Source organism: Triturus cristatus, chromosome 7 (genome assembly GCF_964204655.1).
Source record: "Triturus cristatus chromosome 7, aTriCri1.1, whole genome shotgun sequence".
Classification (NCBI taxonomy): Eukaryota; Metazoa; Chordata; class Amphibia; order Caudata; family Salamandridae; genus Triturus; species Triturus cristatus.
In genome coordinates, this window is record NC_140590.1 from 771930863 (window position 1) to 771948498 (window position 17636).

The 17636-nt window shown below is 47.5% G+C and overlaps 1 protein-coding gene across 2 annotated transcripts in view; it reads left to right on the plus strand.

Annotated features, from left to right (window-relative positions):
• Positions 1 to 17636, plus strand: part of GPS1 (G protein pathway suppressor 1) — a 259323-nt gene that overhangs the window by 196024 nt on the left and 45663 nt on the right. For both annotated transcript variants that reach the window (XM_085617565.1, XM_085617564.1), the window contains 2 exons: positions 14404 to 14484; positions 14977 to 15114. In XM_085617565.1, coding sequence (XP_085473691.1) covers positions 14404 to 14484; positions 14977 to 15114 — 219 coding nt within the window. The remainder of the gene's footprint in view (positions 1 to 14403; positions 14485 to 14976; positions 15115 to 17636) is intronic.

The window sequence follows — 17636 nt, forward strand, 5'->3', positions numbered from 1 at the left end:
GGGGTCCTAACTATAACTACCTACTGGCGACCGCCAGTAGGTTATATATATATATATATATATTTTTGTTACCGAGGCTCCCATTCCGACGACGGGGAATGATACAAAGCATGAGAATCTATGAAAGTTACCAATACTGGGGAACCAAAGTTACAGGTAAGTAACTTGTTTTCATGTCTCCCCGGTATTTGTTCCACCGTCCCCACTTTTGATCCCATTTCCGTGGACAGCCTCAACCTTTATATACATTTTTCTCCACTATCATAGCGTGGTCCATATCATTGGCCCAATCTCGTAGCCGCGGTATAGTGTCTACCCCCCATTTCTGGGCAATGTTCTTTTTTGCTATGTTCCATCCCATAGCGGACCACGATTGTTCAACTTGGATGAGGTCCGTAGCCTCCCAGACATTCAGGAGGCAGAGCGAGGATCGCCTTTTGATGAAACCAAAAAGTCTTCCAGTCTCACACACGTATTGTGCACGTGGGAATTAAACCTGTAGTCCTTTCTATCAGAGTGTAGGGAGCACCAGGTGTTAAACAGTTGTATTTGAGACAGCCAGTCTTGAATATATGATGTTTCTGTCACCAGACTATTGACTGTAGCAATCACCTGTTCTTCACCCCATCCATTACTGGTTCAGATGTCCTCCTATGCGTATATCTGTTCCCCCTTACTGGATTACTGCTCTCATTGCTTCCTTAAGGAAGACATTTGTGTGTTTGGTGCGGAAAGGTTCATAAACAGTGAACTATAATGATCAACATCAACCACTTGCATAGAGTATCTGGTAGAACTCTTATCACAAGACTAACACTTGGCCTTCTTTGAACGGTCCATTTTTCACCAGCACTACCCTATGAATTGGCTGCCTGTGAAAGAGCAGTTTTATTTTTAACCCATGTGCTTGGGGCACAAGGCCATTTTTACTCCCTGAATGGCCCACACCGTATCATAGATTTAAGTGGTACAGTTCTGGCCATTCATTACGGTCTAAAAATAAGTTTCTTCTGGTTGTTCATAGTTTTTTTTTTTTAAGGACTTGGTGTGGCAGGTCTTTCTTGATTACAGTCGCCTTAAAATGGAAATTGTTGCCAATTCACTAGCGCCAAGAATCTAATCTGTCTAAATTTAGGAAATTGTCGAAGAGACCTGGTTTTTTCCCGGCCTACACAGATTTGGGGCGTTCCAGTCTGACGCTAGTTTTTCTCTTTGTATCACTCGTTGAAGTTGAGCAGTTTGGGATTTTTAGCACCAAGGTACCCTTGTTAGGGTGTATGTCGCATTTAAAAATTCCTAAACTTAACTTTGCTATTGCAGTTTTGTGGTATGAGTAGCACCACTCCTCCCTTCTTAGCCTGTGCACTAGAAAAGAATTGGCCTGGATACCAGCAGGGCCAAATTCTATGTCAATCGTGTTACAGGAGTTGAGTTTCTTGCAGGAAGCATACATCTCCTCAGATTAGTTAGATTAAGGCTATCTTCAGTGTTTGTGCATGTGTTTGTTTTGAGCTGTTAGCCCAAAGGGAGCTCATGTTTGGTGGACATTTCTAGTACCTCTCCATGTGTGGGTATCTACCCCCCCCCCCCCCCCCCCCCCAAACTGTCTTGACTATATAAAAAAAACTTGCATTATATGAAATTATGAAACCTATCTATACTTCGTTGAGTTCCTCCTGTGCCTCTTTGGGTGTTTGCCAGTGTCTTAATGTGTGCACCCTGCTGTTTACCTCCCTGCCTCTTCCCTTCTTTCTTCCCAACATACCTTGTACCTACTTATCAGTCTCTGGGTGGACCAGGACTTTGTTGCAGATGCGGCTATCTCGTGTTGCCTTCCTCAGCGTCTATAGTTTCTTTCTCCAATTGCACATTGTGTTTTGTTGGTGACCGTCCCTTTTTAGTTTGGTCATGAGGTACGTTCTCTCTCTTTGGCTATGTCTTCTGAAGATGGGTTACTTTTATTGATATTGTTGCCTTTCTTCACGTTCCTTTTCATGAACTTGGAGGTTTTAATAGACGTTTCTTCAGTTGTCCCTTTTGTGTCTCCAGCTTGCCAATCCAATTGCAGAAATCTTTTGCATATGACAGGGAGCTTACTTGCTTTGTTGCTCCGTCCACTGAAAGGACTATTCAACTAGATGGCGACAACAATATGTTGGTTTTTACCCTCAAAAATTCAGTTATTGCAGGAAAGTGTTTTCTTTTCTGCAATGTCACCACGAAGAGGTCTTGATATACCTGAAATTTAGTAATTTTTTTCCCCGCTTCTCATTTTTTCTTTTATTTGTTTGAAATCTGTGTGCCCTTGTGATGCCAGTTGCAGATTTGATTGTGCGCAGTGGGTCTGCCACTATTTAGTGTGCTCTAGCTCTCTGGAATCAGTTTCCTTGGGGCCAAGTATATCCCTGAACAGCTTGCACACCTCTCTCCCCCTCCTCTGCTCCACCATGCACTCTGTGAAGTCTTTTTTGTAACTTTTTGAGCGGTTTTCCAAATCCTTCATCTTATTGTGCAAGGCTATGGTTTGCTCTGGCACAGCTTTTGAGGTTCTGTTTAATGAATTCCTGCTCTTCCCTGTTACCTCGGTTTTTGAATAGTGCAAACATCTCTCACCTAATTCGTTAATGCCTTTTTTTCATGTCTTGACCTTCCTGTTTTATGTTTGCTTTCAGCCCTGCAGGGTCTTGCCTGAGTCGCTCAAACAGGAGATTTCATGTTTTGTTGAGGGGTGGGTCTTAGGGTTCCGTTTCTGTTGTTGGTGATGTTCCTTTTTATATCTCTACTTGTTTGCTTTTCCAGGATGGCTCTTGATTTAAGGGAGTGGATTTTGCCTAAAAGTATTTGCTTTTGTGATCTCTCTTCTCTTTGGTAAATGACATTGTTTGTGGTACATGTGACCTTTCTCCAGTCCCTGCTGAGTTCAGGATGTCCATTTAGACAGTTTAGCCACCAATCCTAAGTTGCACCTGGGAGACCAGCTGTGTCCTATTTACTTTATTTCATCTTCTGCAAATATTTCCTGTAGTGTTTGTGTCTTCTCAGCGGCATTGCAGTGCCTGTCCCTCAGCTTTCTTCAATGAATGTGTATTGCTGTTTCAGGCCTTGCTGGTTTGGCATTGCCCTTTTTCTAGTTTTTCTAGTTTACTGACAGGGTTTCTGTCTTGGGTGTCAGTTGGGTTCTCTTTGATTGCTACTTCCTTCCTCATGGAATATCCATCCACATTATATTTCAGAGCCCACTACTGTTGGAGGCCTTCGGATTTCTACGTTATTCCGTCTTCTGGTCTCTGTTACTGTCTAGGTTTAGGGCGATGTGCAAGAATGATCTCCTTTTATCACTCCGATTGTCCCTATGCAAGTCTGAGCATATCTTGGTCTCCACTCTGATATTACTGTCTTTTGCTGTAATATATCCTGTGTGCCTTTACTCTGGAATTTTCCTAACTTAGCATTGTGCCCCTTTCTGTGTCTGGCAAATCCTCCACGGTGCAGTTTTTTATCTTGGGGATTGCATGCATGTATCTCCAGGTTTGGTTTTATGTTACCCTGTGTAGCATTGCTGCGCCCAGGCTCCACCCTGTCCCAGCCTGCTATGTTTGTACTCTGCACTGTGTCCTGGTAACTCTAACCAACCTGCCTTGCCTTGGATGAAATTTGGTCTGTAGGGGCTGGCAGGCCTACTCTGGTCAGGGTTTCACATAGTCAGAGCCCCACTTTTAAGATAGTTCAGTCGCCTGTCTCGCTCCTCCTTGTGCGTCAGCAGTGCTGCTGCCTCCGCTCCTTTCCCCTTTTATGACGTTTTCCCATGTTTACAACTTTTTAGGTCGAAGCTAGAGTCAGCGCGCATGCGCTGCTCCAGGGGAGACTTGTAGTGGAGTATGTAATGGCAGCTCCGCCCACTCTCTGGCCATATTTGCCATTGGCTTGTCAGTGTTCTTTGTAAATGCTGGCGTCTGACTTGTAAGCAGGCTTGTTAGTCCCTTCTTCGTACCGCCTTGTCTCCATTTGTACCCTCCCATGGCGACTGGTTCTTTTATTTCGGTTGTTACACAGTGCGTCTTTTTTTGTCTGTGAGCTCTACTTTCTTTAATGAGTTTTTCCCACTGCAGGCACGCACGACGCGCATGGCGCGCTTTCACTTCCTAGCAGCCCGTCACTTGTTTTTTATCCTTGTCGTGCCTTTCGCTATTTGACCAACGCCTGCTTTTCGTTAGCTGTCCCTGCCATATTAATGCCTTTTTTTAAAGCACCGCAGTGTTGTGCTTGAACTTTAAATATAATTATTTTTTCAATACGCCACAGGCCGCTGCATAACATCAACTTTTAAAATAACGTGGTAAAATGCTGCGCTTTAACTATAGCAATGACGCCCCTTCGCCTATTGTCAGCAGTTCGGCATGACCGCTTTCACTTTTGTGACCGTGCCGGTGTGTTTCCTGGACGTAGGTAGCTCCAGGATCCCTAGAGCCCCTGCAGTCATGACGGATGGCAGCCAAAGGTTTGTTTACTTCATATGATCCTTCATCCGAACCTCTCTCCGAAGGCTTGTTGCTCTTGGAGTGGCTCTTGTTTGAGGGGCTTGGGACTGCTTGTCGGAAACAATAACAAAGTCAGGTTGCATTGGGCCCTGCAGGTTGTGGCTGGATTTCCAGCTTAATGAAACGATGGGCATTCACTTACCACGTTAGTCATTGTTTTCTAGTGAACTGTATATTTTCTACTACTAAATGGAGTGCAATGTCGAAAATATATCGGTTGTGTGTCTAGTGAAGGCCTGATAACTCCCTGCCTTTCATTGGTCCTATTGGGGTAATTAATTGTTTCCTGTTTTTCTTGCGGTCAATAGACGCGTCCTTTATAGCACACAAACACTACTTCACTCAGCCGCCTGGTAAATGACACTATGTGCTTAACCTTTTGTTGTAGTAATAAATCAGAGATAATGTTTTAATGACTGCTAGGTTAGAAAATGCACATGCATTTTCCAAATACTCTGTTTACCCCGTTTAAAGAGTTCAAATAACGAGCAGACGTTGGATGCTGGCAAAATAAATTGGGTGGGTATGGTAGTTAATTTTTTATTTTTTATTTTTTTAAATACATTTTTTTTATTTAATTGCGTCAATGCCATACAATCAATAAATCATCAGTTACATTAGGAGTGCAGCCATATTATGAACAGTACTAAGGAACCTACATCAAGTAAACATTTGTAGCAAAGGGAGCAAATGACACACATCAGTGAAATCAAATATACATTGCAAGCGAATAATACGGAGGTATATAAATAGTGGATGGGGCAATCGGTACAGCTGCCACGACAATTATCTGTATACACAGGAAGTCAATAGGGATCCGCCCCAGGACACCAAGGACAGAGGAGGGAAAGGCACCCACAGCCGAGCTCACTCCTGAGGGGGCTATAGCGTACACCAATTTATAAAGCGTGAATTTCTCATGACCCATCCGTAGGATTGATAGGATGTTCCAGCAAGTATGTCTGCAGTGGGCCCCAGATGTCATGGGGGCGTGAGGCATGTGGGAGTAGTTCAGCATATGTGCAAAGTTGATCTTGCCAAAGGATCATGTCGCCCAACCATTCCTTAAATTTGGGTGCACGCCCACGACCCCACCTACGGGCCACCCGCTGCTTAGCCAATACAAGACAGAAGGAAACGAATTTCCGAGATGCGGCGGGGATATGTTTAGTGTATCCCAAAAGAGTAATAAGTGGTGATCTGGAGATGGGTATAGAAGTCGTATTGTCCAGGGCTGTCAAGACCGGATGCCAAAAAAGAAGTACCTCACGACACTCCGACGCAAGGTGTAAAAAATCGGCATGTTCTGCCTGACATCTGTCGCACCTGTTTGTGTCCCGTAAGCCAAAGTTGTGGAGCCTGACCGGGGTACAATAGCTGCGGTGTAAGTATCTATAGTGGATAATGCGGAGCCTGCTGTTGAAGGAGACCGGCTCCGTCTGCCTGCAGCCGAATGTCCATTGCTCATCAGTGAAGTCCTGATCCAGCTCTAACGCCCATTTAGCACGTGCTGCGCATGGCGGGTAGTCGTTATCAACATATAAGGTATGATAGTGTGGACACCAAGTGTGAAGCGGTGGTAGCACGCAAGATTTGATGCAAAGGAGTCAGGGTACTTGGTTCAGAGGGATACGTGGGGTGACAAGCCTGGATACCATGCCGAAGGCGAGCATATAAAAAGGTTTCCATGGTAGATGGTCGGGGGGGGGGGTCACGACACAGTTGTTGGAGAGTGCGGAATATGCCACCGATATATAGGTCTTCCCAGCACTGAATAATCCGCGTGCGAGCCATCTTCTTAAAAATCCCTTCCTGCAATAGTGCCACCTCTGGGTGATGGGTAAGAGGTAGGAGGGGAGAATAAAGGTAGGACTCAGACGTTCGATCTAAGATGCGGGACCAGGCCTTTATCGTGCAGTCTACAGAGGTGGGGCAACGCCCCGAGGTTCAACATGAGAGTAAAACGCCGTCCAGCTTGATTGGGTCCGCGAGCCAATGCTCGGTGGCAACATGCGGAGTGTAGCGAGGCGAATGAAACCAGAAATGAGCGAAGTGTGCCTAAGCGCTTGTATAGTATAATTTGAAATTTGGGATGTCCAAACCTCCGTGTGTGTAAGGTCGCAGAAGTGTGTCCCATTGAATGTGTGGCAGTTTACCGCTCTATACTAGTCTAATCAGTTCTGATCTGAGGGCATTAAAAAAATTCCGACCAGGGTCGAAAGGGATGTTTGAGGGAAATGCGGCCAGCCATAGTTAAGGGTAGTGCGATCCAGCGTTCGATGCAGCCAGTGACATGTTCCATCGCGCACCCATAATTGAGACGCATAAGCTCATCCCGATCCGCTGTAACGCGGATCCCCAAGTATTTAACCTCGTCCTCACACCACACAATGGGAAAGTCTGGTTCAAAAGGGGTGGCAGAGCGGGTCAGAGGGAGTATTTGTGATTTGGACCAGTTAATATTGATGCCTGATTGTCTGCCAAACTTAACAAATTTGCGCATGAGTGTTTAAATTTTGGCAAGGGTTTTTAATGTAGAGGGTGACATAGTCTGCATAAAGGGAGATGAGGATGGGACAAAGAAGGCAGCTTAGGCCTACGTGATTGTAGTGCTGCCTAATCTTGGCTGCTAGAGGTTCCATCACTAGGGCAAAGAGGATGGGGGAGAGTGGACATCCCTGACGAGTACCACGAGATAGGGAGAAGGAGGGTGAGGTGTGACCATTGATTAACACCTTTGCCGTTGGTGAGCTATACAGTAATTGGGCCCAAGATAGGAAGCCCCTGGGGAGTCCCATGCATTTTAAGACGTTGAAGAGGTAATCCCACTCAACCGAGTCGAAAGCTTTGGAGGCGTCCAGAAACACAGCCACTAGCGCCAATTTGGGATCGACCGTTTGTAGGATGGAGAATAGTGTTCCAAGGTTGTGGGATGTCGCCCTTCCAGGAATGAATCCTGCCTGATCCGGAAGGACTAATTTGTCCAGTAATAGACTTAGGCGATTCACTAGTAACTTAGCAAGTATTTTAGTATCTGTGTTTATGAGAGAGAGGGGTCTGTACGAGTCACAACAGTCTGGTGGTTTTCCTGGATTTAACAGTGACGTTATAAGAGCCACTCTCATCGAGGCAGGAAGGATTTGTGTCTCTTGGGCTTCAAGAAAAACCTCCTTCAGCACTGGGAGTATTTGATCAATGTAGGATTTATAAAAATCAATGGGCAGTCCATCGGATCCTGGGGCTTTGCCAGATTTCATCTGCATGATGGCTGCCCGCAGCTCATCATCTTCAAATGGCGCCGCTAGAAATTCACGCTGTCGCCTAACCAGCCGAGAGTTATGCCTTCAAAATAAGGAGCAAAGTCTGGAGGGGTTGTGCGTTTCGATCCATATAGATTCGCATAGTAAGTGACAAACGTGTTTAATATGTTGTGACTATCCCTGTGGCGAATTCCTGCATCATCAACCACATCAAGCACATAATTGGAGAAACAAGGTTGTTTAATAGTCTGTGTTAAGGCGCGACCTGGTCTCTCACCCTCCCCATAGCGACGAGCGGTGAAATATTTGCCCTGAAACTTCACCTCACGGTCGGCAGTGGTAGTGTAGTCTGTAAGCTTTTCACGGAGCATAGCCTAGTGGGTGCCAGAAGTGGTATTCCACATGTCAACTTCTAGCTGTTTAATCTCGCTCTCCAAATGGGTGAAGTTTCTTCTAATGTCCCGGAGTACTCCGAAGCTCTTGGACATCCCTATACCTCGGACGGTGACCTTAAAGGCCTCCCAAAGCGTGCCCACCTGATCCACAGAGCCCCTATTTCTGTCAAAGAAATCAGTAATCTCTTCCCCTAGTTCGGCGTGGAAGACCGTGTCTAACAGCGTCTTGGGCAACAGTCGCCAGCAGCGCGGAGTGCCTATAGAGTTAGGGGGGATAATTTCAAGGCAAACAGGCGAATGATCGGAATATGTACGGGCCAGGTGATTGACAGAGTGAATCCAGGGGGTCAATCCGCGTGAGCATGGCCAGTAGTCTAACCGAGACCACGTGGCATTGCCAGCTGTATAAAACGTGCCTTCTCTGTCAGTGGGGTGTGTGTATCCCTATGCATCTACAAGACCGTGTTCCTCAATTATTCCTGAGAGTGCCTTGCGGCTGTTGGTGTAGTGTTGTGGTAGAGGGTTAGACCAGTCAGAGGTTGGGCGCAGTGACGTGTTAAAATCTCCCCCCCCATAAAACATGCGTAGATCCTATTTTTAATATGCGACCCCAGAGGGAGATTAAATAGTCTGGATCGTCTTGGTTAGGGCCATAGCTGCAAGCAAGGGTGACCGATTGTGTGCCCAAAGTACCCCACATCAAGCAGCTGTGCCCGGCCGTGTCATTGTATGCACCACCCAGTACAAATGGAGTGTTCTTCTTAACTAGTTTAAGCATACCGCATGAGTAAGTAGAGTATGATGAAAAAGTGTGTGCAGAGGCCCATCTACTACCATAGCACGGGGAGCGATGGGGGTCCATTTGGGTTTCCTGTAGCATGGCAATTTGTACATGGTGTCTTTCCAGATACGCTAATATTTGCCTCCGTTTACGGGGATCACGAAGTCCCCTGACATTCCACGTAAGCAGTTTGATGCTTAGACGATCAGCTTGTACTGCCATAGTATATTGTGGAGGTGTAATTGACGTGGATGTTGTCTTTGAGAAGTAATGCGGTTATTCATGTAGTGTCTGTCGTGCGGTGCAACATGTATCAAGCATTTGACGGAACAACAAAAAACATTCCCAAACCTTCCCACCCTCCAGCAAGAAGAAAAACCTGCCGAGCAGACATCAGAACACATGTCGAGCTTCGACACCACCCCCACCCACAATGGCACCCCAATCGTGCCGGTGTAGTACTGCCCACCCAGTGATTCCCAACGAGTCAGCCATGGCCGTTAAGCCCGGTAAGACTGGAAAAAAAGCCAGAAGGGCCAACAAACAACAACCCAGGAAACAAAAAACCAAGGGGGATCTCCCAATATCCGACTCTACTGTAAAACCATCCCCTGGGTGATAACCAAATCAGGGGCGATTAGAGCGATACGGGGGGGGGGTATAGTGCTCAGCGAAGCATCAATTAAATCTACCAATTACACATAAATGCAGTTTCAGAGATGCAATGATAACATATTCAATGTACAAAGCCACTGGGGCACTTAGCTGTCCGTGATCAGTCAGTTGTATGAAAGGATCCTCCAGCGGTGCAACGACGAGGGGTCCACAGCAAAAACAAAAACCCTTGTTGATGAGAAGTCTGCATCGCATTGTGCAGTGGCGTGATTAAATGAGGACCAAAAAAGAAAGGGGCTCAGTAAACGATCTTCCATGTACAGTCCCGTTGCCTCTTCGCTTCTGGGTGGCGAGGGGGATCGAGAAACGTGATCTTGACGCGGCGATCGTCTCCCAACAGTTTTTAGGAATTCTTCTACCTGTTGTGGATTTGTGCCAAAAAAATGTTTGTCCTCATGGGTAATGGAGAGCTTCGCGGGATATAGAAGAGCATATTCTATGTGGGCATTGTGGAGTTTCTGCTTGACAGGGAGGAATTTCCGACGTGCCTCTTGAACTGCGAGGGTGAAATCGGGGTAAATAGTGAAAGTGTTGCCTTTGAACTGCAGCCGTTTTAATTCACGGGCTTTCTGTAGCGCAGTATCACGGTACCGATAATTAAAAAATCTGGCAATAATGGGTTTTGGGGTGTCGCTGGGCGGAGGACGAGGCCCCAGGGAGCAGTGCGCGTGCTCCACAAAAAGATGAGGCGAAAAGGAGGCCACGCCGAGTGATCCTTTCAGGAGGCGTTCAACATAGTCCTCCATGCGTCCCGTGTTGGTGCTTTCCGGTATGCCTATTAAACGGATGTTGTTGCGGCGGCTGCGGGCTTCAATGTCCTCGTTTTTGGCCGTGATCACCTTCAATAGCTTGTCCATCTGTGTTACCGGGGCTTGCAGCTGAGAGGTGCTATCCTCATTATCTGAGATGCGGCGTTCGGCCTCTTTAAGCTGCCCATCGTGCTAGTCGACCTTGTGTACTAGGAAGTCGAGGCAGTTGTTCATTATGTCCATTTTCCGTGATAAGTCCGTTAGACTATGTTGGACCGCCAAAAGCAGCGTCTTGACGTCGTCCCCAGGAGGTTGAGAGGATGCTGCCATTGGATCCGGATCCGTCGATTCAGAGTCCACAGAAGCTGAGCACGTCGCAGCCTTCTTGGCTTCAAACGTCTGTAGATCACATGTCGGAGGATCATTTGGCCCTTCTCCACCAGGAAGTCTCAGCTCTCTTGGCCAAGGTAGCTATCGATAGGGCGCCAGCACCAGCAGTAGGTCCTGGTAGCTATTCCTGCTACTTTCTGGTACCCAAGAAAGACAAAGGCCTGCGTCCTATCCTGGACCTCGGGGCCCCCAACCGCTTCCTCCGGAAGGAGAAGTTCAAAATGCTAACCTTGGCTCAGGTCCTATCTGCCCTCGACCCTGGAGACTGGATGGTGACATTGGAATTGCAGGACACTTATGTCCACATCCCCGTCCTGCCAGCCCATAGACTTTACCTGCGGTTCACGGTAGGCCACGACCACTCTCAGTTCACTGTGCTCCCTTTCAGCCTTACCAGTGCCCCTCGGGTGTTCATGAAGGTGATGGCGGTGGTCGCAGCTCATCTGCGCAGATCAGGGGTCAGGGTCTTCCCCTATCTCGATGACAGGCTGTTGAAGATGTGCTCGCCCCAGGCTGTTGTCTCCCATCTCCAGACCTTCTGCATTTGCTGGGGTTCACTGTCAACGTGCCGAAGTCACACCTGACTCCCTTTTATCGGTGCTGCTCTGGACCCAGTGCAGTTTCGGGCTTATCCTCCCGAGCAGCGAGTCTGGGATATTCGGGCTATGATGCCGATGTTTCAGCTTCTATCCTGGTTTCAGTGAGAATGACCCTGAGTCTGCTGGGCCTAATGGCCTCCTGCTGGTGGATCATGCCAGATGGCATATGCGGTCTCTGCAGTGGGACCTGAAGTTCCAGTGGGCGCAGCATCAAGGGAATCTTTCAAGTTTCCAAGACGGCACATGGTTGGTTTGGTTTTCATCGCAAGTGGATTTGCGGTCTCCTGTACGCCTTTCTGCCTGTACCACTTCTGCCCCGAGTGCTGAAGAAGATCAAGCGCAACTGGGCCCAAGCCATTCTTGTGGCACCAGACTGGGCATGAAGAGTCTGGTACCCCGAGCTCCTGAGCATGGCTATCGATTCTCTGATCAGACTTCTGCTTCGGGAGGATCTTTTGTCGCAGCAGCAGGGGATGGTCCTCCACCCGAAACTGTCCAGCCTCCACCTCCTTGCGTGGAGATTGAGTGGCGACAGTTGACTTGCTTTTGACCTTCCTCCTGAAGTCTGTAATGTCATCTTGGCAGCCAGGCGTCCCTCCACTAAGATGGTATATGGCGGTCAATGGAACAAGTTTGTGGAATGGTGCACAGCAAAGGCTGTGGATCCCCTCTTTCTGAGGTTCTTTTGTTCCTTCTCTATTTCGCCCAGCAGGTCCCTGCTGCTAAAGGCTACCTGGCAGCCATGTCTGCTATTGTAAGTAGGTTATTTAAAGGCATTAGTTATCTTTCCTCCATCTCATTTCATAATGCCTCAGTGGGACTTGAACCTTGTCTTGACTTACCTTATGTGTGCTCCCTTCTACCCTCTTCACAACTGTCCTCTCAGTCTCCTTACTCTGAAGACGGCCTTTCTTGTTTCCATCACCTCTGTTCACATAGTGAGTGAGCTTCAGGCTCTTTCTTCTAAGCCCCCTTTCTTCTCGGTCCATCCGGACAAAGTGGTGCTTTGAGCGAGGCCCTCGTTCCTACCTAAAGTTGTCACTCCTTTTCAGATCGGACAGACTATTACTTTGCCCACCTTTTTGCCGCCTCCGCACCCTTCCAAGAAGGAGGAGAGACTCCACCGTCTCGACCCGAAACGTGCAAGGTCTTTCTACCTTGACTGCACAAAGGCTTTGTGGGTGCCAAGAAAGGTTGGGCTGTGCAAAAGCATACCATCTCTCAGTAGGTCGTCCTGTGTATCAAGATTTGTTACGCTTTAGCTTTAAAGGAACTTCCAGTGGGGCTGTGAGCTCATTCCACTAGAGCTACGGCAGCAACCACTGCTTTGACACGTGAAGTTCCAATCATTGACATCTGCCAGGCGGCCATGTGGGCTTCTATGTACACGTTCACCAGACATTACTGCCTGGATAGTCCAGTCCGGTGAGACGGCTACTTTGCCCTTTCTGTCCTCCAGGACTTTCTGGTGTGAACTTAGTTCGCAGTCCCTCCTCTGGGGTTGGTATTGCTGGGGTATCTATTCTAAGGTAAGGAATCTATAACTAATAGTCTCTTTCAAAATGAACAAGTTACTTATCCCTTACCGCCCCACCCATCCTCCCCCGCTCTGCGAACTGAGGTCTAGGGATAGAGACTCCCTTGCAGGGCCCTAGTGTGGCGCACCAGTGGTCAGTGTCTTCCATGGCTCTGTGCTTCTGGCGTGGAAAGTCGTGTCTGAACTGACGTTAACGCAGAGGAGCGGCATCTAAGTAGGCACCACGAAGACATCCCGGCGGCCGCGACAATGGATGCGGAGTCGACCGATGCCACCTACTGACGCGCAGGAGTATACCTAAAGAAAAAATTCTCCGGATCCAGTTTGATGCCTGGGGGTAATTCTAAGGTAAGGAGTCTATAACTAACATATTTCTCTTACAGATGCATCATTACCAAAGGTAAGTAACCAGTTCTTCACCCTTGGCTTCACCAGCAGGTTTCCAAATCTCCAGTTCCTTTTTCTGGGTAGTCATGTGTTGAGGTATTTTTGCGTAGATTTTGCACTTTTTTTCACATCTGCTTTTCTTGCTTTACTGGAATATTCATGTCTGGAAATTTGAAATTCCCACAAGTCTGCAATAAGGTGTACTGAATGTTTCAGTAAATAGTAGTTCTTGCTAAGCTTTGCCCTTTCAACCCTGATAGTTACCTCGCATGTAAATGGGGCAAAGAACACTACTTCTCCGCTTCATTGTAGTAGCGAAGGTCTACCTTGAATATAGCAACAGGGCATTTTAATACTCAGTATTGTTTCAATTTGTCATACATGTTCGCTTCAGTGTGTATTTTGAATTCAGCAAACTAATCCTTGTTTTGCCTTGTAGTACATAGTCAGATGATGGATGGAGTAGTGTGCTCACTCCCACTGCTTTTGTAAAGTCCATAGGTGAATGTCTTCTGAGCCTACCCTATCGAGCAGTTCATGGGTTATATTCTTTTCTTGTATATTGGTGTTGGCTCTCCTTATCTGCAAAAAGGCTGAGCTACGCTGCTCTCTACTGTAAATGTCTGTCCTGGGATCCCTTCTTTTGCAGTATCCCTGTGCTTGGATTCCCTCTTCCTGGTGCAGGTGTCATGCCTTGCTTATCTCTCTTTTAAACACTTTAATCTACAGGATCTGAGCTAGGTTCATGTTCCCTACAAACTGTCTGCTGTTGTCACCCTTCATAAAGAATGCCTGTGCTGGCAGCCTGTCAAATAGAATCTTTTCTCTAATGCAGTACATGTCTACTTTAATGTCTGTGCTGACACCTTGCAGATGTTTGTTGGCTGTGACCCCATCCCCAGTATAATGCCGCCTGTATTGTAATCTCCTCTCCGGTTGATAGAGCTGGTGCACTCTGATCCATTACCTGTACTGTGTTCTTGTCTCATGCATATTGTCTGGAATGTCACCCTTCTAACGAAATGATGGTTGATTTACTTACTGATCAGGAGATAGTATGGCTGAACTAAAGATCTTTTTCTCCTTATGCAGGACAATCTCCTCTTGGACATGTACCTGGCACAGCATGTGCGAACGCTGTACACACAAATCCGGAACCGCGCCCTTATTCAGGTTAAACATTCCTATCCTTATAAGCACATGACACGTGGGCCTTGGTTTCTTTACTATCTCTCCGGTAGTACATTTTGGCTACCTTATGTAACACTTATGGCAAAAACACACTTCAGAAACCATCTGTTTTCCTGTAATGGTTCTCTGCTCTGCTTGAGTACCTGTAATTTAGTTCCTTTCTCCAGCTGTGCTGGTCTGTTTGGCACCTTGGTCCTGTTCTTTAATGCTCCATTTTTCTTTATTTGGTTGCTGATCATTTTATGTCAGGCTCCTATTTCTTGCTCTGTTGACTCCTCTGAGTTTGTTTTCTGCTCTCTGGAGGCACATGTGAAGCTAACGACTAATTTCCCTGCTTATGTTAATTTTCTTGGAATCTTTGAAATGTGTTGCCTGCCCTTTCTAAAGGCTCCTGAGTTTGTGGGATTCACTTTCTTGCAGAATCGTTTCTCCTCCATGAGAGTTGTGACTGAAATCAATTTATTTTGTTTCTAGTACTTCAGCCCATATGTGTCTGCTGATATGCGCAAGATGGCAACTGCCTTTAACACGACAGTGGGAGCACTGGAAGATGAATTAACTCAACTGATACTGGAGGGGTTAATCAATGCTAGAATTGATTCGCACAGTAAGGTGAGAACCAAGCAAATGTTGGTGATGTTGAGATCTGGTGGCTTACCCAGTTAGTCAGGTTCACTCAGCAATTGAAAGGACATCTATGTGAGGAATGCTAATTGAGTATTTCCTGTGTGTATGCTTTGGTGAGAAATATGCATGCATTGGGAATCTCTTATCTTGGGGAAACTCAGCATGGGTGTTTATCCCAAGGTTCAAGCCATGTGTGTTTCCATTATATGGGTCATGCAAAGGTATGAGGGCGGGGGGGGGGGGGGCAAGATTCTGTCCTGGCTTGTGTCTTTGGAGGTGGCAAAGAGATGCATGAATGAGGTGTATTCTGGAGGGGCTGAACTACTTGCATGAAAGCTATTTTGGGTACTTGTTGAGTTTTAGTAGCACAATGGCCAGGTGACTGAAGGGTGATGGGGTAGTGGTTAGGGCAGGATAGCCTGACAGTTTGAGGGCTTCATCATTCCCCTCTTTCTGGACTTCATCATGGTGGTACAAAAACAAAGGTATAGTTTTGATGCAGTCAAGAGGGCCTTGAGGGAAAGGGAATTGAAAGATAGTATATTATGCTATGCCAGACACATCTGAGAATTATCATGGAAGGGAAATCATAACATCTTATTATTGTAGAGGAGGCTTGGGACTGGTTCAAGGGATGGCATATAGGTGTCCAGAAAAAGTGAAACCCCAGAGAAGATGGTGGTAACCTGGAAAGCAAGAGAGGACACTACAATGGAGAAGCAACAGACGTTGCGAAATAAAGTGAGAAGGAAATTTGGTTAGATGTGGGTCAAGGAATCCGGCTACTTCTCAAAACGCTGGCCTTAAGTTACAGCTTTGAACCTAACTCACTTGCAATGGGTAAAACACAAGCTGCTAAAGAAGAAACAGACTAAGTTGGCCGCTCACTAGGCAATCAGAGGAAAAGGTAGCTATAACCCGATAAGAAGTTGAAAAACTATACAATGGGTTATACCCACAGCCACCATTCGCCACTCGGAGACCATGGACCCCTTAATCACAAGTAGGGTTAGGGGCGTGGCTGAGCACCAAAAATGGAGGCACAAGCCCCCTACCTTTTACTATTAGTGATTGTATTTAGTCAGCAACAAGCAGCGCATTAATGCTCATTTTATAAAAGCTTTCAATACTTCAGTTTCTTATGGGTACTTCTAACTGCAGATTCCTCACCTTTTGAATATGCCTAGATTGTATCTGGAGATTTCTTCAGAGTAAGAAAGTGCTGTGAGAAAGTGCCATCTTTCTTGCATGGTATGCCCCCACTTTTTGCTGAATTGCTGACGTACTTTGACTGAGTGTGCCCTGGGCTTCTGCCAATCAGGTACCCGGGGCCTATGTTCCTTTCCTAAAACTGTGTGGAACCTAAACCCAATTGGCATCTCTGGCCACATGTCAGCCCCTGGTAAATGGTACACTAAGTACCCAGGGTCCTGTGACCAGAGAAGGCCCCTAAGTGCTGCAGCACTTACTGTGCCACCCTTAGAGGCCCTGGACACTGACACACACACACACACCTCTCTCTCTCCCTCTCTCCCTCTCTCCCTCTCTCCCTCTCTCCCTCTCTCCCTCTCTCCCTCTCTCCCTCTCTCCCTCTCTCCCTCTCTCCCTCTCTCCCTCTCTCCCTCTCCCCCTCTCCCCCACTCCCCCACTCCCCCACTCCCCCACTCCCCCTCTCCCCCTCTCCCCCCTCTCCCTCTCCCTCTCCCTCTCCCTCTCCCTCTCCCTCTCCCTCTCCCTCTCCCTCTCCCTCTCCCTCTCCCTCTCCCTCTCCCTCTCCCTCTCCCTCTCCCTCTCCCTCTCCCTCTCCCTCTCCCTCTCCCCCTCTCCTTGCAGGCTGAGTGTCTGGGTACAAAACAGAGTCGGCATGGCACACATCCCTGTGTGCCATGCCCACAACACACACTGCCCTGACATACATCAGCCACCCCTCTAGCTGGGTGCCAGGTGCATGAGCCCTTTGCCCCTACAGTACCCAGGTCCATTCCTGGGCACTGTAAGTGCAGTGCTGCCATTAAGAGTATATGGTGCTGGGAGGTCGTCAACACGAACTCCATAGCACCATGATGGCAACACTGAGAAGTTTGGTATTAAACTCTCAGCACATTAAACCTGCACTGATGCCAGGATGGGATTTAATGTACAAAGCACGACAGAGGGCATCTTTGAGATGCCCCCTGAACCTAACCTACAATTCACGTCTTGTCTGAGGGGCTGCCTAGGCTGCCACACAGCAGACATGTTGCTGGACCCCTGGGTAGAGAGCCATCCGCTCTCCTGGGCCTTCAACAATGCACATCCAGGGCGAGGTGCTAGGTCTCCTCCCCCAGGATTGGCAGGGGAAGTTTCAAAGGCATTTGTGAGCTTCTCCAGGCCACTTGCTTTACTCAGCAACTGGCCCCTACCGGTTCTGACCCCCACTCTGGCGGGAAGACTGACTGGAAACCCCAAAGAAGGAAAGGAGGTGTGCCAGCCTCTGCCAACCACACCCCTCAGGTGGGGGAGGCGAG